The sequence below is a fragment of the Cyprinus carpio genome, chromosome B6 (assembly GCF_018340385.1).
Source record: "Cyprinus carpio isolate SPL01 chromosome B6, ASM1834038v1, whole genome shotgun sequence".
In the NCBI taxonomy this organism is placed as follows: domain Eukaryota; kingdom Metazoa; phylum Chordata; class Actinopteri; order Cypriniformes; family Cyprinidae; genus Cyprinus; species Cyprinus carpio.
In genome coordinates this window covers 4,308,010-4,330,718 of record NC_056602.1, presented here as the reverse complement: position 1 = coordinate 4,330,718, position 22,709 = coordinate 4,308,010, and the positions used below count along the sequence as shown (strand labels likewise).

Sequence of the window (22,709 nt, the reverse complement as noted above, 5' to 3'; positions counted from 1 at the left end):
TCTGTACTATTTATGTATTCATTCATTTGTTTGCTTGATGGTTTATTAATGGTGTTGTTGTTGTTGTTATGTCTGTGTAATATTAGCTAGTTATTACAAATTCAATATGCATTGTAATTGACATCCATTAATAAATAAAGATATCTATCAGGGACTTTTATCATGAAATAAATGTCGCGGACTATATGACGTAATTGTAGTTCACCGACGCTAGATTTGCCCTCAACGCTTGCCCAAATACCCCTCCCTCCCTCCTCGCGCCCTGCGCTTTTTGTCTCAAACGCTCGAAGTGACAGGAGCCACATGCAGCAGCAGCGCTCAGAGGAAAAATAACGGGTTTTAAGTGAACTGAAGGTAAGAGCGCGAGGTTATATGAGTCGTGTGTGTGTGTATGTGTGTGTGTGTCGGGTGAGGGCACGAGTTTGACGGGTCACGCTGGTGTGAAATCACTGGCTCTTGTGCGTCGGGATGCAGATCAATGCATCTAACGTTAGTTAAACGCGTTTGTATTCCGTGTATGTTTTGAAATGTGTGATTATCGGATGTGTTGATGTGTTTTCTGATTGTTAGAACTCTGTCTGTTTTAAAGATCGGGATAATCTGATGTGCCATCTGCGGGATTATGAAATCTGTTGCATCAGATCAAATGCCTTGTTTTTTTTTCCTAACACTGCATTATATCGAGCATCTCTGTGCTGCCTTTGTCCACCTATTTCCGCTCAGAATCTCAATATTGACGCTTATATTTGTTTTTATCTGAGCCTCATATGTCATTGAAAATAAATAGAATCATCTAATAGTGTTAAATTACAGGAATGTTGTGATTAATATTCTTACAGAATTAATATGCCCTTCCCTGACATCTGATATATGAATTTCATAATTCTTAATTCATAATTCTTACTTTCAGTCAACAAATCTTAAAACGTTTCTTTTTATATGATCTTTATTTATTTATTTATTAAGTCCTTTTAAAAAGAGAATACATTATTTGTAAAGACAACCTGCTCTAACAATTTGAATATTAAGAGTATTAAAAAAATAAAAAAACATTTTGATAAATAAATATATACGTTTCTAATAGTGCTGTCAACCGGTTAATCGCGATTAATCGCATCCAAAATAAAAGTCTTTGTTTAAAAGTAAATACATGTTTAAAAAAACTTCAAAATATATTCTGTATGTGTGTTTATTTATATATACATAATAAATATACACAGTACACACACACATATATTATGTAAACAAAACTTTTATTTTGGATGTGATTAATTGTTTGACAGCACTAATAGTTACACTGTTAAACCTAACTAGACTAAATATACACCTATAGCTCTGACTTATCAACTAAAACTTTAAAGTTTAAATTAAATAAAATGTGCTAATGTGAACTTTATGATGCTGTTAATTGCGAGAATTGTGCATTTGACTCATATATATATATATATATATATTTCTTTTTTGACATATAGATATATATATATATATATATATATATATATTTTTTTTTTTTTATATTATTATAAATAATACTATTTTGTTTAATTTCATACTCCATTTTTTGACCATTGAAATAAGTCTGGTTTGTTCACGGTCATGTTTCAGAATGAAACTCGAGTCCTCTGAATCTTGTCACATGTCGTTTGTTTTGTTGTAGTTTGTAACGGTTGGATAATTGCAGACAGCTTGCTGGAGAGTATCTGTGGGTCACAGGGAAGATTGATGAACAGATGACATGACATGCTGCTAATGGAGGTGTATTGACGCTTCTCCTTGGCCTTAAGCAAAACGGGAGGCTGAGAATATATGGGACGAGTGTAATGTATCTCAGGTGTCACTCAGATCGAGCCTGCTGGTATAATCACAGCGGCAGGCAGCTGTCATGAGCTCTGCATTACCGTCTGGATCAGACACAGGGCTGCTGGAAGAACAGCCTCACACACATATCCCTTTACTTTTGGGATGCGTCTGACAGTGCTGCATGATGTGTCAATAATAAAATACAGCCGGATGTTTGGATGTGCTTGTTCTCTCGATCCGTGATGGTGATGTTGCATCTTCTGGTTTAGATATCATTGCTTTGACCCTGTGATTGTCTGACTGATGAAGAGTTTCCTGTAAGGGCTTGGACACACTTCGTGGGCGTGAGGCTCGATATTAAAAGAACAGGTTGTCATCACAAGCTTTGCACTTCCCAAAAAAAGTAATAACCTCTTGAAGAAAGACAAAAAGAGGAAGAATGTCTTCCTTCTGAGAGTAAGGAGAATAAAGTTTTTCAGGTTCAGTGAATAATGGAGCTGTAAAGGAGGGACAGCACAATGAAGTGAGGATTAAGAGCAGAGGATCTTGTTCTGAGGATTAGTTAGAAACGAAGGCAGGGAGTTGCACTATAATTCTTTTCTTTCTGAAACTGCTATTTCATTTGGAATTAATTTATATATATTAAATTGTTCCCAACATTATATGCAATGTGTTACAATTCTAACTTCACTTTCACTTTTGTTTCTGGTACAGGAGGTGTGTTTGGATCTCTCTGTGCACAAAACCCACATCCACACCCTTCTGAGTTTGACAAACACACTCAAGGAAGGTGAAACCGCTTCACTTTCAAACTGTGGCACCTTATGTAAAAGTTTACTAACCTTAAAAAAATAACCTTAATCAACAAATTAAACAGAAAATTAAATTTAAAATAATAATTTCATATAAAAATATAATTCAATAATAAAATAAAACTTTCTATTCAATCAATCCTGAAAATGATATCAGTTTCCACAAAAAGTATTAGGCAGCACAACTGTGTAATAATAATGATTTCATGAGCAGCAAATCAGTATATTAGAATGATTTCTGAAGATCATAAAACTGAAGACTGGAGCAATGATGCAGAAAACTGGAATAAATTACATTTTAAAATATATAATAGAAAACTGCTTTTTTTTTTTACTTTTTTGTCTTTTTTTTAATTGTATTTAAAACTATTCACAATGTCTGTTCACAAAACACTAAATGTAGCTTCTCTGTTATCCTACTATTTGTTTAATTATTTATTTCTTATTTTTTTTTTTTTTTTTGTGCAGAGTGATTATTATAGTAGATTTTTGTAAAGGAAATTTTGGCCTTCAGCTTTCATCCATTATAAAGCCAACCCATGTTTCCCAAATGAATATCATACTCCGTAAACATCATGATGTACAGTACAGAGGGATTTTCTTCACCTCCAGAACTCAAAACAGGAAACTCATGTCTGCTCCTTTAAATCACGCTGGAGCCGAACAGTTTCTGAACAGGAAGTGCCCCTCACTCCTCCCTCGAAGACAGCTGCGACGTGGCCTGAAGAAAACAGTCACGCTTTAGAGACCGCGGCCTGAGAACTATTTGGACACTGAGCTGCTGATATTTTGTATTAGTATTATTCATTCTGTATATGTTTTTATTATTATTATTAAAGTCTAATTAATGTTTAGTTATTTTTGTAATTATTCTAAAGTAACACTAATAAGAAATGGATTTTGGGTAGTGCGCACTGAAACATAAAAATGAAAGGTATCAGTCATATATAATATATATATATTTGGAAATAATCAACTGAAAACTTCTTTCACATAAGTCTCTGGCTCAGTCACATACACACTTAATCTGCCAACAGCTGGAGGAGACACACTCAACCAGAACTGAAATGTGGGAGTGATCACAAACATAAACACACACACACACACACAAACACACAGCCATCAACACACACACACACACACACACACATGGTTATTAATGTCATGGTATTTTTATTTTCTCTGACTTTCAGGTATAGGCTGGAGTCTGTGCATCTCTGTGGTGTTTTGATACAGAACAGGATGTGACATCAGCGGCCTTCACGTCTTCTGCTCGTGCGGATTGGGCATGAGTGAGGAGCCCCGCCCTCATTTGCCCAGCTGACCAATCAGAATGTTTGAGGTGAAGCCCATGAGCGTGGAGAAGAAAGACACAGCTGCGGGAACAGGTGTGTGCGCGCGCGTGTGTGTGTGTGTGTGTGTGCGTGTGTGCTTTCTCCTGCAGTGAGTTCCTACAGTAAAGCGCTCCACTGAACCAGATATTCACCCGACCAGATCAACTCCAGCCTACATGTCACATTTGCATTGATAAATAACTTTACAGAGAAAGAAGTGAAGATAGGGAAATTAAACTCAATTTTATTTTCATGGATTGAGGTCTGCTGGTTGACATTTATTGTTGTATTGTGTTGTTCAGACTGCATGTGTCTATAAATGTTTGAATGTTTATTACTACTGTCGTTTAAAGTGTGTGTCTCGTAATTGCAATGTGTATTGTATATTTCAGGATAAATTTCGCATCAGGGATTGATTTAGGAGTTAATTACAGCTTAAGCTCAGGGTGTTGATCACCACAGAATATATTTTCAGTTTGAAAGCATGAGTGAAAAACATTTATATTATGATGTCATTTTGTCCCACCTCTAAAGGATGATTTAGACATATCTGCAGCTCAAATGCAAGCTTGAAGACGACATAGAGGCGTTTTAACAGAAATACGTTGTTTAAGCAATAATTAAATATAATTATTAATAATGTTATTATAAATTAACTTTTATCGTCATGTATTAATTTTGTTTTACAGTTTACTCACAAATAGCAATTTATACCTAATCAATTATTGAAGTGCATGACACAACTAGAAATAAAATATGCATAATAAAAATGTCAATAACTTGAAATTTAATTAATTTCTATGAATTTCCCAGGTCTTAAAATCACACATTTAAAGTTCCCTTATTTATACAGGTTTAACAAGACTAAACAAATTGAAATAAGATCATCTTGCATCTTGATTTATGGCTGTTTTTGCTTTTTTAAACTTGTTTTGTCTTCTTTTTCAGTTCATTTTAAGTCATCTTGTGGCCCCTGGTTGCTCTAGATTGATTGCATGCTAGACTGTGCATATAAATTTGCTTTTCAACAAACCAGTGGACAATGTAAAATAATTCTCTGCGGTAATTAATCTGAAATCATATTATAACTTTAGCTGAGGTGCTAAAACACAAGGTTTGGAGAACTTTTACACACACACGTTCACCAAACTGTTCAAAACAAGTTTCTGATCACCAGATTGGCATCACTGACATGTAAGCGTGGATGGTCATGTGCTGATGCATCTGTGTGACATGTCGGGATCGGTCAGGGTGATTCATTTATCGCGCCTTTGAAAAACTAATTATACAATGATTTCTCATCAGGCAGTAATGACTAGTTGCAGATGTTACAAACTATCTGTTTATGGAGTTTTAAGCTCTGAAAGTGATTTATTGTACTCTTATATCAAGAAAATAATGTGTCTGGACTTAAATGAACAGCAGATGGCGTGCAACACTGTCTCTTCTGACCTGAGGACTCAGCCACTGATGCTGAGTGATGTGTGTTTGTTCTGTAGATGAGGGCAGTAAGGTGTGTGACGGGGGTGTCGGCGGTTGCGGAGGGGATTCGCTGTATCTTTACGAGGGTCAGGACTGGGTCATCTCCCCCTCCTGCTCTCCGGAGGAACCCAGCGCCATCTCACCTGTGCTGGCCGAGGAAACCTTCCGCTACATGAGTAAGTGTGTGTGTGTGTATGTGTGTGTAACCATACACGTGTACACAAATGTTAGCTTGCTATTGCCATTGTTGGGGAAGCTACTTTAAAACTGCAGCTTCCTGAAACACAAGCTACTCATAATTCAAAGAGTTCAACTACAGTCAGGTTGCTTTTGACTTTAGCTTGAGTTTTTTGTAATAAGTCTCTAACAGGCAAGATTCCCTTGGTCATTTAAAACCTGAAAATATCAGGGGTTTTAAAAACTTGAATTTTACATTAACATGTTATGGACATTTCTTTGGTAAATGTTCTAATTATCTAGTTGCAAAATGCTTGTTTTACTCCCATCTTTATAAAAAATGTATTTTTCAAAATCCTTATCTAGTCTTATTGTCTCACCAGAGGATTTATGAAATTAAAAGTTTTTTTAAATCATATTTTGGAAATGTATACATTGATTAATCATTCCCATTACGATCAATGACATGCATTTAGAAAACACATTTACATTTCACGCCAACTTTGAACTTGAACTGGTAAATTAAAAAAAAGCTTATTTTTTTTCCCAAAATATTTAGATTTTTATTCTGTCATTTTTATTTTTATATTTTTCATTATAGTACAGTTTGCATTTTCCAGGGTGCATAAAAACAGTAATAGATGAATAAATAATGTTTTTTTGTTATAGGTTAATCTACATACTGTCAGAATGAACAGATTCATTCAAATCAATCAATCTTTCCAATGTTGCATAAGGGAGAGAGGGGATTTTCAGACAGCATGTTTGTATTTCACCTCAGTTTGCTCTGCAGCAGAGCTGCATGTGTAGTACAGTGTGACAAAAATATATTAACTATAATTATTTTGTATCATTAGAAAAGTTTCATATTATTTTTGTAAATAATAAATTTAGTTTCAAGACACTGGGGAAAAGTGGCTTGTTACTAGCAAATCTACATTATTTTGGAAACTGCTGAGCTTCTCTCACGCCATTGAAACATGTAGTAAAGCTACTAGCATTGCTGATGTTGCTCTACACTGGTGTGTGTGTGTGTGTGTGTGTGTGTGTGTGTGCCCGTCCCTGGCAAGGGCACAGGAATTCAGTGGTCAGGTCTCTTTAAGTGCAGCTGACAGCAGAGGCGGCTGGGCGTCACGGGGCGGGAGGGAGAGGGACAGATGGATGGATGGATAGAGAGAGGAGAGGAGAAGAGTAGTCATGCCGGTACTAAACATACAGAATGAGGAGCTTTATGACCAGTATGCTGCAGAAGGTGAGACCATGTTGAGATTCGTACATGCACTGAGCATTAGGATGTGTGTGTGAGCGTGTTGTTTTATTTTTACGTTTCTGCACGTGTGTATGCACTGCAGTATGTATTGTGTGCATCTGTTTGCGTCATGCATGATGGCATTGTTGAGCGTTTCCTTTGAGTTGTTGTGGCAGTTTTGTTGAGGGCGTGAGCTGCTCATTTCTGCAGTGAACGGGAAGTGGAGGCTCGCGTTTCTCTGTCTCTGGGATCAAGCACTTGTGCTGAGGTCACCTGTGACAGCTCTTGTTGTGCCGTCTGTCAGTGCTGACTATCATGGCATATGCCATGTGCCTAGCGTGTTTCCTGCAGGATAATCTCTGGTCCATACTACACACTAAAGCAGTTCCAGTCCGTTTCCAAACCTAGTGAGCTGCCTACTGCCCACACAGACAAATTCCTAACCGCCATGAAGCCTCATAAGTAGCTGACAATGAAAATGCATGGGAGACTCAACTTTTTAAGTCAAAATTATTTGTGTGGAGCTTTTCGCAGCACACATTGTTTAATGATGTTAATATTAATAATGTCTTAATATCACTGCAACACAGTCGCATTTAGCAGATTACAGCTGGATGATAGTATAGTTCATATTTTGCAATGATACAAGCAATCAAGCAGTTAAAATTAGCTGTATAGGATATTGCTTTATATAGGCCTGCTTTGCTTTATATTTATATATTGCTTTATAGACGTATTCCTAAATGCAAATAAATTTCCATACTCTTCATAATTTAATGGCATATGCATTTATTTTTTTAAATCGTTTAACACTTTGTCTGCCATCTTTGACTTTTTTTTTTTCACTGAACGTGTTGCAGTAAATATCCTCTCCATAAATGATACATGCAATGTCAAATAAACACATCTGAATTTGGCTGAATCAGCCTCTTGACGAGACGCGCCTCGTCAGTGGGCTCCGAAGAAATTTGTTAGATGACTCAAATATTTGATCATTAGTCCTTTTGAATGTTTCATTAATCGATTTGGACTATAAGAGTCATTTGTTCATGAATCAGTTTTGTTATATTTTGATTTATTATTGTCTAGTCAGGGGCCATCAGGGGTCAGAGTGGACAGGCTTTCATGTGTACGTGCTGGACCACTAATGAGCGAGGAGGGTATTTAGGGTAGCTCTGAAAAGAGGGGAACACAGCCAGAGACATGCTGAGACTTTTTGCCCTAGTTTTACCCAGTTGGATGATGATGTGTTGCTAAAAATAACCTGAGAGGCATAGAGGGGGCAGATGGAGGCTATTTCAGGCTTATAATCGGAGGGACATGAACATGAGAGTCCATGAACAAGAGCACAATGTCATAATATATGAAGAGAGAGGCATAATAGAAGATCCCCAGTGCACAATTTACCAGCTTGTTGATGCATAATGCAAATTCAACATATTTCATAAGTCCTGTTCACACCAAGAACGATAACCATAAAGATGATGATATTAGTGTCCACACCAGCGAACGATATCGTCTGTTTATTCTAAGCACACGCGCGTCTGTCACTTTAAACTCTCAAGCTCATCACAGCAGGATGGATTCTGATTGGCTGTCAGTGTTTTTATCCTTCATCAGCTGGAAAAAAAAATGGCTCCTCATTAATTTATGTAAGTTTAAATTCAGCTAGCTTTTTTCCATAAAAATGCCATTACAGACCATTTTTGTATGTGAAATCAATTAATAGTCAGTTATTTAGTGTTTTACATTCAAGTGAATCTAATTTAATTAATTACATTTAAAGTCAAATTGGATCAGATTAGTTGCATTTATCAGATTAGAGCTGGCCGATCAGTTAATAATATTAATATAGAGTTTTCTATGCAGTTACAGCTAATCTAATTAAATCATTTTTTATAAAATAAGATTATTTTTATATCTGTAATAGGCAGTGTTATTTTACTATTATTTATAAAGTCTTAATTCCTATTTTTAATTGGCTATAATTTCAGTTTTTAGGGTTTTTTATATATATACTTTTATTTTATATATATATATATATATATATATATATACACACACACACACACACACACACACACACACACACACACACACACATATATATATATATATATATATATATATATATATTAATATTTTTTTTTTTTTTTTAACACAAACTTAAATGTTAAAAATATTGTCTCTCCAGTAACTGCATTATATAAGTTAAAATTTTTCATCCAATATTTGTATTTTATTTCTGTTTGTAAAAATGATCTTTAATAGTTTTAATTGTATTTTAATTAACAGTAACAGCACTGGCAGTAGGATTGTGGGTCAAGATATCAGATCAAACATCCCTGCTGCAGTGTCATTAACTATGCAAAATCCCAGCTCTCTCATTTGGTCTGTTTTAGAAATGTGCGGCAAACTGTTTTGCAAGGGTCACTGTGATATCAGAAGTGAACTGACCGTACTGACACCAGCTGATGTTTTACTGGAGCTCAAAGGTCTCTGCATGTCTGTGATTACGAATGCGTCACTTATTGCTGTGTTAGTATATATGTGGACGTCTGATCTAGATGGAGCGGATCAGACATCTGCAGCTGGACAGCAGAGTCATGAGTGTTTTTGAGGATTGTGCTTCAGTTCCTGTGCTTTCTGTGGTAATGAAGGTTCAGACGCTGTGTTTTTGGGTCTGGATAGAGAAATGTTTTAATGTCAGAGACAAAGTGCTGTGATTGTCAGGATGCTTCAGTTGAGTGAAGAGCTCCCAGCTCACCATCTCGCCTCAGGTAAGGACAGGTGTGTGTGTGTGTGTGTGTGTGTGTGTGTGTGTGTGTGTGTGTGTGTGTGTGTGTGTGTGTGTGTGTGTTAGAGAGAGCTGGGGAATGAGAATTGATCATTTGAGTGATTGTATTTGGGATTTGTATGATATGGGAATCTAGCATATAAAGACAAGATGTACACTTCTATTCAAAAGTTAGATTTGTTTTTCTTTTTTTTGAAGAAGAAATTAATACTTTTAATCAGCAAGGAAGCATTACATTGAAGTGACAGTAAAATGCATTTATAATGTTACAAAGGATTTCTATTTCAAATAAACACTCTTCTTTTGAACTCTCTATTCATCAAATAATCCTAGACTAAAATGTATTAGTTTCCACAAAAATGTAAAGCAGCTCAACTGTTTTCAACATTGATAATAATGTTTCTTGAGCAGCAAATCAGCATATTACAATGATTTCTGAAGATCATGTGACACTGAAGACTGGAGTAATGATGCTGAAAATTCAGCTTTGACCACAAAATAAATTACATTTTACAATATATTCGCATAGAAAACAGTTATTTTAAATTGTAATAATATTTCATATGATTGCTGTTTTTGCTGCATTTTTTATCATATAAATGCAGCCTTGATGAGCATAAGAGAATTCTCAAAACTCAAAAAAAAAAAAAAAAAAAAAAAATCCTCTCTGACCCCAACCTTTTGAATGGAAGTGTACATTTACAATTTTCATGTTTATTTGTACTTATTTTTTTATTTTATTTTTTCAGGCTGATGGGTTAGATATTAAGATAATTAGAGTTAGGTTAGAGTTTGGGTATTTACAGCAGGTTAAATATTTACCTGTCAGTGTTTACAAGGCTGTAGTTTGGAGACAGATCAAGTCAAGTGTTGGTCATAAACCAGATAAGCCCTTAATCAGTGTTTCAATCTAAATAATCTGGTGGTGGCTCTGATTACAGGATAATATTCTCTATAATATAGCCATAAACTATTAGCATACATTCCAGTTGCTGTTAACAAAGTCATCATCATGAAGTGCATTAGCATCTGAGGTTTATTACTGTAACAGATCATGAGGACATTGGCAGCAGCGATAAACTTCAGTGAATAAGAATGGATTGGTTTCAACGTTCAGTACCTCGCTGGAGTTCACATGAACTCTACCCTAGATACTTTTCAAGAAGAACTTTTCAAGACTTCAGTGTGGTTTGCTGGTGCAGAATTCATAAAACATTTACACTAAAGGAACTGATCCACAGCAAAAGCTATAGTGTATCCTTAATAGACGTGCCGATATTCGGTAATGCGATATACCGCGGTAACGAATATGCACGATATTGTTATCGTGGGCACTTCTAAATACTGTGAATAATTAAATATTACAAATTATTCATAATTTGGAATGCATTTTAAGAATACTTTTCCCATCAACTGGTCAAAATGCACAACACTGCTGTATGCTGCTTTAAAGACACGTGTGCGCTCTTATGTAAACAAACACGCATGAGGAGCACATGGAGGAACACGTGAGAGACGCGCTGAATGAAAGCACATTCACTCTCTGACAGCAGATGGCGCTAAACTGCAGAAAATGCAGCCCTTACCCTGGAAACCCCATTAATAAAAGCAGCTGCTACTTTCTAAACATTTAAATAATATAAAATAATATTTATATATTTCCATAAAATTTTTCCATTTTAATCTGGACTACAACATGCCCTAGATATTGTTTGAAAGTGATTTGATCCTTTATTGTTCATTCACACTTTACATTATGGCTTCATTAGTTAACATAAACTGCCAATGAAAAATTCTTCTGAACATTCATTAATCTTAGGTATTCCAATATTTAATAACACATTGTTAAAATCAAAAGTTGCAACTTTGTTATTTAATGAGCTAACATGAGCTAAGACTTGTATTTTTTAACAAAGATTAATAACTTCTGTAGTAAATGTAGCTATTGCTTGTTGTGAATGTTAATGCATTAACTAATGTTAACTAATGAGGTCTTATTGTAAAGTGATACCTATGGGTCTTTAAAGTTCTTTTGCACTTTAATCGGTGTAAAACTTTTAATTTTAAACATATTTTTTTGTATTGTTTATTGTATTTAAATGCTCAGTTAATTTTGTTATAAGAAAAAAGTTATTTAACCTGTTTTACTGTATTATGACCACTTTTTTGAAACTTAATTTCAATACAGTGATAATACAGCATACCGTGACAAAACATTATCAATTAATTGCAACAGGAAAATTTGATACCGGCATATCCCTAATCCTTAAGCATCTAGGTAAACCTGTGTGTGTGTGTGTGTGTGTGTGTGTGTGTGTGTGTGTGTGTGTGTGTTTAAATCTAATTGCATTTATTTTAATCCAGGAGTGCTCACGGGACAGTGACTGCTGTCAGGTGCTTCTTTACTCCTCTCTCTCTCTCTCTCTCTCTCTCTCTCTCTCTCTCTCTCTCTCTCTCTCTCTCTCTCTCTCTCTCTCTATGCTGGTGATGGTGTTTTTCATTTTCTCCTTTCACATGGTCTTTACCACAGTTCCTCAGCATCTATTATTTCTCTCTCTCTTCCTTGTCTTCTTCTGTCCTCTCTCTCATTCCCTCTGCAGCATTTCTAGCTGTTGGTTCCTCTTATCCCCATAATGGCTCTAACAGCCTCCCTAAAGGTAACACGTGGTCTGTCTGATGCTTTATCTGGCTATTTTCCGCTCATCTGTCTTACAGTATGCCTGTCCTTCCTAGTTTCTGCTTCTATTTTTGAGCTAGTATTTGACCTGAGGCAAACAGCATGTGTAGTCAGGAGTGTTTACTGTGCTGCAGTGTCCTACAGCGACCTGAAACTCACATTAAAGGGGTCATATCAAGGAAAACAGAGTTTGATATACGGATATATGAACTGGAAAATATGACCTCTTTAAAGTTGTAGTGTTTATGTGCAGTAGAGGAAACTGACTTTAGAATTAGATCCATGTACATTATCATTAAATAGTTTGGGATCAGTTTTAAAAGAAGTCCCTTCTGCTCACAAAGCTGCATTAATTTGATCAAAAAATATAGTAAAAACACAAACAGTAATATTGTGAAATATTATTACAATGCAAATCAACTGTTTTCTATTTGAATAAATTTATTAAATATTACATTTATTCCTGTGATCAAAGCTGAATTTTCAGCATCATTACTCCAGTCTTCAGTGTCACATGATCTTCAGAAATCATTATAAGATGCTAAATTTGCTGCTCAAGAAAGAATTTTTGTGAAAACTGATACTTTTTTTTTTCAAGATTCTCTGATGAATAAAAAAGTTAAAAAGAACAGAATTTATTTGACATTATAAATGAGATTACTGTCATTTTCGATCAATTAAATGCAGCCTTGCTGAATAAAAGTGTTAATAAATAAATAATACATTTTAAATATATATATATATATATCTTTTGACCCCAAACTTTTGAACAGTAGTTAATGTAGTGCATGCAATTAATAGTGAAGCTGAAAACATGTGTTTTTGAATGCACTGTGGGTTTGTGCATGATATTATTGCAGTGTTAGGAGGTGTGTGTGTGTGTGTTGCATGTGTAGGGCTTGCTATATGGCATGTGGGAGTTTTAGCACATTCGTTTTTGTTTTTTTACAGCATTCACATTTATTTCATGTCTGTCTCTCTCCCCGTAGTCCTCAGCGCTGACCGGGTGGAGCAGATGACCAAGACCTACAATGACATTGACATGGTCACACACCTCCTGGCTGAAGTGAGTGATTGAAAGTGCTTTGTCTAGTTTGTTTTTGTTAGTAACAGCTCTTGATTGGCTGTCTGTCTGCATTGCGCTGTCGTCCCGCAGAGGGACCGCGACCTAGAATTGGCCGCTCGGATCGGTCAGTCTCTCCTACAGAGGAACCACGTGCTGCAGGAGCGAAACGAATCTCTGGAGGAGCAGCTAGCGCAGGCCTTAGATCAGGTTCAACATGCTTTGACAAGAAAAAATAGTTGGTAAATGTGTATAAGCTGGTCGCAAAGTCTTACATGTAACCGCTCTATCAGGTTCATCAGCTTCATCATGAGTTGACGAAGAAGGATGAACTCCTCCGTATGGTGGCGAGCGCCAGCGAGGAGAGCGAGACCGACTCCAGCTGCTCCACGCCGCTACGTCACCCCGCGCCAGCAGGGGCCGCTCTCGCCCTCAGCCAGCTGGAGGCCCTCCAGTCCAAACTCCAGGAGCTGGAGGAGGAGAACCTGTCCCTCAGATCAGAGGTGCGTCATGGGCTCTGGATGATGTTTCTGGAGCGTAAGGGTTTTATGAAAGCGTGACCTCTGATGTTCTACAGGCCTGTCACCTGAAGAAGGAGACCAGCACTTATGAGGAGAAAGAACAGCAGCTGGTGAACGACTGCGTTAAAGAGCTACGTGAGTATCTGCATCGACTTTCAAGCTCCAAATCAAGTTAAACCGAGTCTGTGTGCTGTCTACATGGGCGCCTTCCTTTGAAAGCAGCATCACAAACCAAATTAAACCTCATTAATTTTGTCCTTCACAAATGTACTGTAATGGACCCTTTTTGTCTGTCAGTACAGTCTGTGATTCCATGAAAAATGCATGTAACTGCTGTTGGTTTTGGCCAATGTGCAATTTTGGAAGGCCTTTCAGTTTGAAAAACACCTGTGATGCCTAAAAATGTTGGATGGGTGGCTCTTTAGGGTTTGAAACAGAGCCTCAGGAAAAACACATCAGCTGTGGTTATATGCAGCTAAATTAAAATTAAATTAAATTAAATTTATGCATTTAGCAGACGCTTTTATCCAAAGCGACTTACAGTGCATTCAGGCTATCAATTTTTACCTACAATGCTCTACCAGTTAATCTAAACAAAAACCAAAAAAATTTAACGCAATGCTCTACCACTTGAGCTACAGGAGCACTATACAGCTAAATAAGCAAACTGATGGCTCAGTCGGAATGGAAAGCTCTGGTGACATTATCAGGTTCTGAACGTGACATCTGGCCTCTGCACATTTGCTGTAGTTTTGTATGGAATGCATGTTATGCACATGTAAACTGTTATGTGAATCAATTGCGTTAGGGTTCATATGAACAGAACCTTTAGAATGAGAAACCGGATTGGATTGATTCGGATTCACACTGAGTGAATGTGATGTAGGTTTATTTCTGTGTTTGTTTAACAGGAGAGTCCAACAGTCAGATGGTGTCACTGACGGATGAGCTCTCCCAGAAGAACGAGGATTTAATGAGACATCAGGAGGAGATCGCACAGCTCCTCTCACAGATCGTCGAGCTCCAGCAAAGAGTCAAAGAGGTCAGGATACATGCCATATTTAATACTTTTAAAATGATCATAATGTTGAAAAAGAGTTCTATTTCAAATTCATTAGAACTTTCTATTCATCAAAGAATCCTAAAAAAAATTTATCATGGTTTGCACGAAAATATTTTCTTGAAAAGCAAATCGGCATATTAGAATGATTTCTGAAGGATCATGTGACACTGAAGACTGGAGAAAGTATGCTGAAAATTCAGCTTTGATCACAGGAATAAATTACATTTTAAAATATATTCAAATAGAAATCAGATATTTCAAATTGTATTAATATTTCACAATATTATTGTTTTTTGATCAAATAAATACAACCTTGCTGAGCCTGAAAGACATTCAAAAACATTGAAAAAAAACCTTGAATTGTTCTGCATATTGATATATAATAATATACTGTATATGTCTGTGTTTTTGGCAAATACTTGGCGAATGTCACGACTTTCACTTGTTTGTTTCTCAGTTGGCACTAGAGAAAGAAGAGCTGAGAATTCACCTTCAAGCCTCAAAGGAAGCACAGCGGCAGCTCACAGCAGAGGTAAAACTCCACATACTAGGGATGTAATGATTAACCGTGAGCCGGTTGAAAATTAATTCAAATATGTGATGATTCAGATCGGTTAAAATGCTAAACAAATTGCGATTCATTTAGGGTTAGGAGTTTATATGAATGCATGTCTGAGGGGAACTTACTGTCTTTAGAAAAGTTTAGATGGTATTTTTAATTTTCATCTTGCCTCTGTATAATGCATATTAAAGTTTATAATTAGTGCAAGTTTAAAGCGTTTCCTTGGTTTCTGCTGTAAGCGCCACCTGCTGGCAGAGAGTGAATCTGCATCTCGTTCAGCTCGTCTGCTGTTTCTGTTTCATGCAGATATTTTAATGCATAGTTTCACAAAACGGAATCAAAAAACATTCTGTTTTTGCTTCAGATTTCGAAATTATACAATCTAACTTTGATTAAAAACTGCTCATGTTGCATGTTTGCAGCATCTTTGTTTGGGTCATGATTAAAATGCAGTGGTTGCCTCTAATTTTAAATGGAAAGAGCACAGACAAAGCCTTATTTTGTTTATATGAAGAGATTTATTTGATTTGTGTTACTTATTTATTTGATTTGGGGCTTGTAAAATTTAAAATTACAATTTATATTTACAATTAACATTTACAATATTTAAAGCAGATGCTTGTATCCAAAGCTACTTACAAATGAGCTACTTACAAAACCAACATAAGAGCAATAATATGCAAGTGCTATATTAGTATATTATTATAGTGTTATATTTCAATTTCACAAAGAAAAGTGCAGCATTTTGTCCAAGCAATTAAAAGGACACATTTAATTTTTTAATTTGTCTTAAATCTCATTTTGTAAAAAAAAAAAAAAAAAATTGTGAATCGAATCGTGAGTTGAGTGAATTGTTACATCCCTACCACATACTGTACATACTGCAGCTCAAACAGCTCTGCGCCTGCAAATCTGGATTAAGACTGATCAGTCTGATTACAAGCAGCCCTGTTTTAGTTAAATGGAGTGTTAGGATTAATCCGCTTAGAACTTTAAAATTGATGTTTAAAATGCTTTAAGACAAAGCAGCTTAGTCACTGTGACTTCGAAAAGGCTGTAAACTCATGTAACATCATTCATGTGGTGTGTTCGTCTTATGATTGCACTTCTGCTGAACTTATGTAATGCATCCATAAAGGCTGGAGTGTTATAACACTTTACAGGACAGAGCTGGTTAATGAATGCTGTGACCATACAGTGACCTGGAAGTGTTGTGGTGATCATGTCTGTCATCTCATGTAGATCAGGACATTGAATTCTCTCTGCTGGCATGATAACACATTTTTCGGGACAATAGATCGCCCCAGAAGTAACTGCAATAAACAACATTGTTGTCATTTTAAGACCTTTTTATGAAACGCATGTAAGCACACTGGGAAAAATAAAAATGATCAAGGTCATCGATAAAGTAATACAGGCCTGCTCTGCTGTATTCTGACACACACCAGCAGCCTGTTGAATATAAACTTCTCTGTGTGTGTTTTAGCTGAAGGAGCTGTCAGACAGGAATGCCGAGTGTGTGGGAATGTTGCACGAGTCTCAGGAGGAGATTAAGGAGCTGCGCAGTAAGAGCACGCCGTCTGCAGGCCTGCGCAGACACCCGTCGTATGGACTCTATCCTATGGTGAAAAACGCAGATCTCTCATACACATCTGTTTGTTAAAATTATATTTTTTCAATCACATCTGTTCTTAATACAAGCCATTTCAGTAATCTGCACACGTAATGCATTATTAGATATTGTTAATGCATTATTATTCAAATTGCAATCTAGTAAATATTTTCATAAATAATTTTAACCATTATACTTTTATAATAGTGCATGGAATTTGGTGACGGTCATGTGTTTTAATGGGTGGCTATTGTAATTTGGGCTATAATTAAGCATGTAAAAATAAATGGATGTATATATGACTGTTTTATTCTAATCTAGAGTTATCTGCAAGAACATACAATACATTATATATAGTATAGACATGTGTATATATAATACATTATATAGACATGAAGCTGCTCCCACATCTCCCCAGCATTTATGACAGCAAGTTTTACATTGAAAAGCACTGACACATTTTATTACAGTTTTGTTGTTGTTGTTTGGTTTATTTCATTTTATTTGTTTATTTAATTTGTTTTGTCATTCTATTTCAAGTTGTTTATTTCACTAATTCAATCAGTTTTATTATTTATATCTTTTTTTATTTCATTTTTAGTTTTTAGTGTTACTGAATTTTTTATTTATTTTTTTGCTTTGTTTTTTTTTGTTGTTTTTTTTTTTCTGTTATTAAATTTTTTTGTTTTTTATGTCTTATTTCATTTCATTTTTTTCTTTTAATAACACACTTATTCATGCATGGACCTGTCTCTGTCTCTCTGTGTTTCCAGGTATTTATAACCATTGCTCATTTTTGTTATGTCCTTCAGGATTCTTTGGCAGCTGAGATTGAAGGTAGTATGAGAAGAGAGCTGAGTGTAGAAGAGGAAATCGCCTTCGAGGACCAGAGGTGATGTTCACTATTGTCCATCACGCAGTTACGTTCATAATAGTCATTTTTCCTTCAGCGGTACTAACCTTTGACCCCTGTCTGCTCCATCTGAAGGTCGACCCACAAGCGTGTGTTCCAGACGGTGCGGTCTGTCAATCAGTCGGTGATGAGAGCGGCTGCCGCAGTGCCTCCGATCCCTGGCTCCGCCCGCAGCGGCGTGGTCATGACCCCAGTGCCCTATCAAGCACACACACCCAACACAGAGGAGCAAGCTGGAGACGTGGACACCACAAAGTGAGTGTGACTGCACAATGTGGTAATACCCACAATGCTTTTGTGTGTTTCCAACACGCATCTTGTGTGTGCTGCAGAGAGAACTCTCGTCTGGGTCAGCCCGGCTCTCCCGGAGGAAACGACCTCACGTCAGCCCTGAACCGCCTCTCCCTGCGGAGGCAGAACTTCCTGTGCGAGCGACAGTTCTTCCAGGCCGAGAGAGAGCGGAAGCTGCAGGAGCTGGCGGCTGCGGAGTCTGAAGGGGGCGGGAGCAGCTGCAGTTCACCAATGGGAAGCACCGTCTCATCTATCACAAACCTGTCAGAGTTCTCCATCTCCTCCAGCTGTTTCAAGACATTTCTCCCTGAAAAACTGCAGATTGTTAAACCAATGGAAGGTGAGTCGACGGTAGTGTGCCAACAATAAAAAAACAAAAAAATAATATTATTATAAAAATATTATAAATATATTATTGTTCATGTTTGTTCATAATAGAATTATGTTTAATTAACTTAGTTAAAACTGTTAAAAATGTGTTCATATTAGGGCTGTCAGTCAATTAAAATTTGTAATCTAATTAATTACAGGGTGCTGGGATTAATTAATCTAATTAAGTAAATTTGGCTGTGAAAATACGAAAGATGATTTAAAGCTATTATTGTGTTAAATGTTTAGGCTACAATTGCCTAACGTAAAGTATAGAACATGAAAGAAGATAATTCAAGAAACATCTCAGTATTTCTTGTTCATGCAAATATTTTAATCGCATTATTTTTTCATAACTAATTAAGTTAACGTGTTAAACTGACAGCCCTAATTAGTATACACTACCATTCAAAAGGGTTTTTTGTTTTGTTTTTAAAAGAAGCCTCATACTCACCAATTATTTAATATAAAATACAGTAAAAATAGTCATATTGTGAAATATTATTTAAAATAGCTGTTTTCTATGTGAATATATTTTAAAACGTAATTTATTTTTGTAATGCAAAGCTGTATTTCCAGCATCATTACTCCAGTCTTCAGTGTCACATGATCCTTTAGAAATCATTCTAATATGCTGATTTGCTGCTCAAACTTTTTTAAAATTATTAAGAATTTTCTTATCACCAATGACCCCATACATTTGAACAATGGTGTATATATAGAAATAAGCTTTTAAACATGGATGAATGAATTCAGTATTGATCATTGTTTGTTGATGATGCCTGAAGGTAAAGAGTAGCACATTATTGTAGTGTGTCACCCTGTTTCTTGAGTATTTGTTCCTGTTGGTTTGATCTTCAGGTTCTCTGACTCTTCATCACTGGCAGCAGCTCGCTAAACCTCACCTGGGCACTATTCTAGACCCCCATCCGGGCGTTGTTACCAAAGGCTTCCGCCCTCTCCCTCAGGACAATGTTTACCATCTGACTGACCTCGAAGAGGACGAAAACCAGGAGAAACTACCGTGGGAACATAAGAGAAAAGAGGAGGAGCCTCAGGATGCAACGATAAAAGAGGAAGACGAGGAGGAGGAAGGAATCACATTCAACGTGCACTCATCATCCACTCCGGAAGAGACGAGAGAGAGGAGGTGTATCCAAAGCCCAGCTAATGTCCCGCCCCTTCCTGCATCCCTCAGGAATTTCCCTGTGCCCATAGCAACGGCCGTTTCCTTAGCAACAGCAGTTAACCTGACAGCCAGCGCTGCTCCTGCAGTTAGTTCTGGAATCTCCGGATCAGCGGCTCCACACTTTGAGCTGAATCTCGGATCTAAAGCGCCCTCTACAGGTAAACGGCTGTCACTACAAACACCATTGCCTGTTTGTTTTCCGGTTTCTGTATAAGATGCATGTTTGTTGATCACTTTTTGTTTGTGTTTAGCTATAAATCCTGGGAAATATCAGAGCTCCACTTTTTCCACATACACCTTCACTACCTGCCGGATCCTGCATCCCAGTGACAGCACACAGGTTACACCCAGGTACAACACAATTTCAGCAAAATGGACTAGCCTGCTGCATAATTCTTTCACTTTGATTTTCGGGGTGTCTTTGAATTCAGCCCTCTGTAGGTTGATGATTTTCATTTCCATCAAACGATGTGGCATCACCCAGTTCATATCTGTACAGATATCCAGCATGATATTTTCCCCATTTAGATCTGATGTGTTTTCAAAGTGTTTCTTTCATTTTTTTTTTGAGCAGGGTATATACAATATATTGTATTAATATATATATCACTACTATATTCTTATGCATGGACCTGTTTTCTCTCTGTTTATCAGCTCTGCCTGCAGTCCTTCTGTGAGTGATTACACGCCGAGTTCTCTCCGGACCGGTCCCAGTACTCCAGTCACACCCTGCAGGTTGAGTCTGGGCGATTCTTTCCCCGTTCGCCGTCCTGCAGCGCCCCCTGGTGGTCTCGCCAAGCTCCTGCTGGAGAAAGGCATCTCTTCTCAGGGTCGCGCTGCTGTGCCGGCACCCAAAAAGCCTCTTTCTCTACGTCTTCTTCCAAGCACTCCTCCAAACTCCCCCTCCCACTCCCCATGCCCCTCTCCTGTGCCCTTCGACTCCCGATCCACCTCTTCGGACAACTTCCTAGCATCCCGTCCCGCCGAGCTCTTCCTGCAAGACGTCTACGGGCTGAAACTTGGCCGCGCCCCGCGACCGGATCTCCTGAGCCCTGATCGATCTCCTCATGGACCGTCGACCAAACCCGACTGCCCCGCCGTCAACCTCGTGGAGCATCTTCGCAAGCTAGGCTTGGATAAAAAAGTCCTGCAAGGGTCAGACACCGAAGGCGCCCATCCACAGGAATCTGCCACCTTCCTAGCAACAGGAGGAGGCAGCTTATTGGATGGGCTTCGTCGAAATCAAAGTCTCCCTGTCATGGTTGGCCGCCGTAGCACATCCGTCTCCAGTCCGTCCTTTCCTGTCCCGCCCCCTCACCCTACTTCCCTGGCCCTTCCCACTCCATCATGGGGGAACCTAAACGAACCACGACGCACACGTAGACACGCCTCCCTTTCTCAGGCCCGCCCCACCTGCATAATTCATAAGGCTGTGGGCGTGGTCTCCGACCAGCAGAAGTGACTTTATATCTATCCCTCATATCCTTGATAAAGAAACTAAAAGACATTTAAGATTGTTTTTAAAGCACAAAAATGAAGTTAAAGTGTCTTGTTGCCATGTTTATGTTAAAATGAAGATTTTTAAAGGCCTTATACCACTTAAGAGGAAACTTTAGGCTTCTAATCCCATTGAAATTTCTTTTTTTCTTTATTGTTCATCTATGTCCCTTTATCCTTTATTTACTTTGATTAACAAGTCATCGCACTTTTTTTTTTCTCCATTAACACGTGAGGCTGTGGAGTTGTGAAGTGTTGGATAGATCAGGAAGGGATGTGTACTTGTGGAGGGTGGTTGAATGTTGAATCGATGGAAGGAAGTTTAAAGGGATGCTGTAAAGAACTGGAAATATGAAGGTTCCTGTAGGTTTAAAGTGAATTTACTATCACTTTGATTCATCCTAGTGAATCATATAAACAAGATTGAGGTGATGAACACAAACAAGAATGGAATATGGCAAGTGATATAGATGGTAGCATCTCCACAGCTTCATTTTAGGGGTTTGTCTTGATTCATTCAGCAGTTAATGTGAGTTCCTCTGTGCAGTGGGTCAGTCCGTCCTGCGCTGTAGATAGCTAGAGCCTTTTAGACATTTAGTAGAACATCTACCTGCCATATTGTGTATTTCTGCAACACTACAGGTGCAGGTGGAAGGTCTAAGCGAGCATTGCTGGTGTATCTGGACATAAGCTCCTCTTATTTCTTTGCACTGAATTGGTTATTGGGAAGTTTTGTCACTATAGAACAGATCTAGATTGCTGAGGATATATTTGGGTTTGTACAGGCACTTGTTCTGCTACATGTAACTGGTGTGTGTTATTTGAAATAATATTTCAGGGACTGTGTATTTAAGGGAAATGAGTGATTTGTTCATATATACACTCGAAGGGCATCACTGCAGACTGTACTTTAAGTTTGGCTTGAAATGATTCTGCTACTCAAACCTGAAGACAAGGGAGTTTGATTCTTTTGGTCATTTTTGCTCCAGGTTTCCATCTTCAGTAGAGTAGGACATATTTTATCTATTCGCATTCTGTTTGCATTTACACCCCTTAATTATAAAGCATACAAATTGTATTTTTAGTGAATATAGAAACCTTTCTGAAGTTGCCCTAAAGATGTCAACCACTGATTTACATGGTTTTGACACTTGGACCCCTGAATGAATTCCTTCGTGACACCGATTGTGCTTCCTTGTCATCTTCACTTACGTCCCTACTTTCCTCATTGTATGCACTTTTCATTTTTAACCCACTTGAATTGTGTTTTTATTAAATAGGCATTACATGTGTTATCTAAC

General features: G+C 37.4%; 1 protein-coding gene across 4 annotated transcripts; it reads left to right on the top strand.

The window, feature by feature from the left end:
• Window positions 1-202: 202 nt before the first annotated feature.
• On the top strand, window positions 203-22,477 carry trak2 (trafficking protein, kinesin binding 2). 4 transcript variants are annotated; one of them, XM_042725376.1, is made up of 17 exons: window positions 203-354; window positions 3,806-4,000; window positions 5,446-5,604; window positions 12,252-12,308; window positions 13,318-13,394; window positions 13,485-13,601; window positions 13,685-13,894; window positions 13,969-14,047; window positions 14,824-14,954; window positions 15,433-15,507; window positions 17,024-17,161; window positions 17,962-18,041; window positions 18,138-18,317; window positions 18,395-18,693; window positions 19,584-20,069; window positions 20,163-20,262; window positions 20,566-22,477. In XM_042725376.1, exons 2-17 carry the CDS (start codon window positions 3,946-3,948, stop codon window positions 21,371-21,373), a joined length of 3,051 nt encoding a protein of 1,016 aa, XP_042581310.1. In that variant the 5' UTR covers window positions 203-354; window positions 3,806-3,945; the 3' UTR covers window positions 21,374-22,477. The 4 variants fall into 4 exon arrangements, with proteins under 4 accessions (XP_042581310.1, XP_018935880.2, XP_042581311.1 ...); XM_019080335.2 differs by lacking the exon at window positions 12,252-12,308; XM_042725377.1 differs by lacking the exons at window positions 203-354; window positions 3,806-4,000; window positions 5,446-5,604 and adding an exon at window positions 6,788-6,857.
• The last annotated feature ends 232 nt before the right edge of the window (window positions 22,478-22,709 follow it).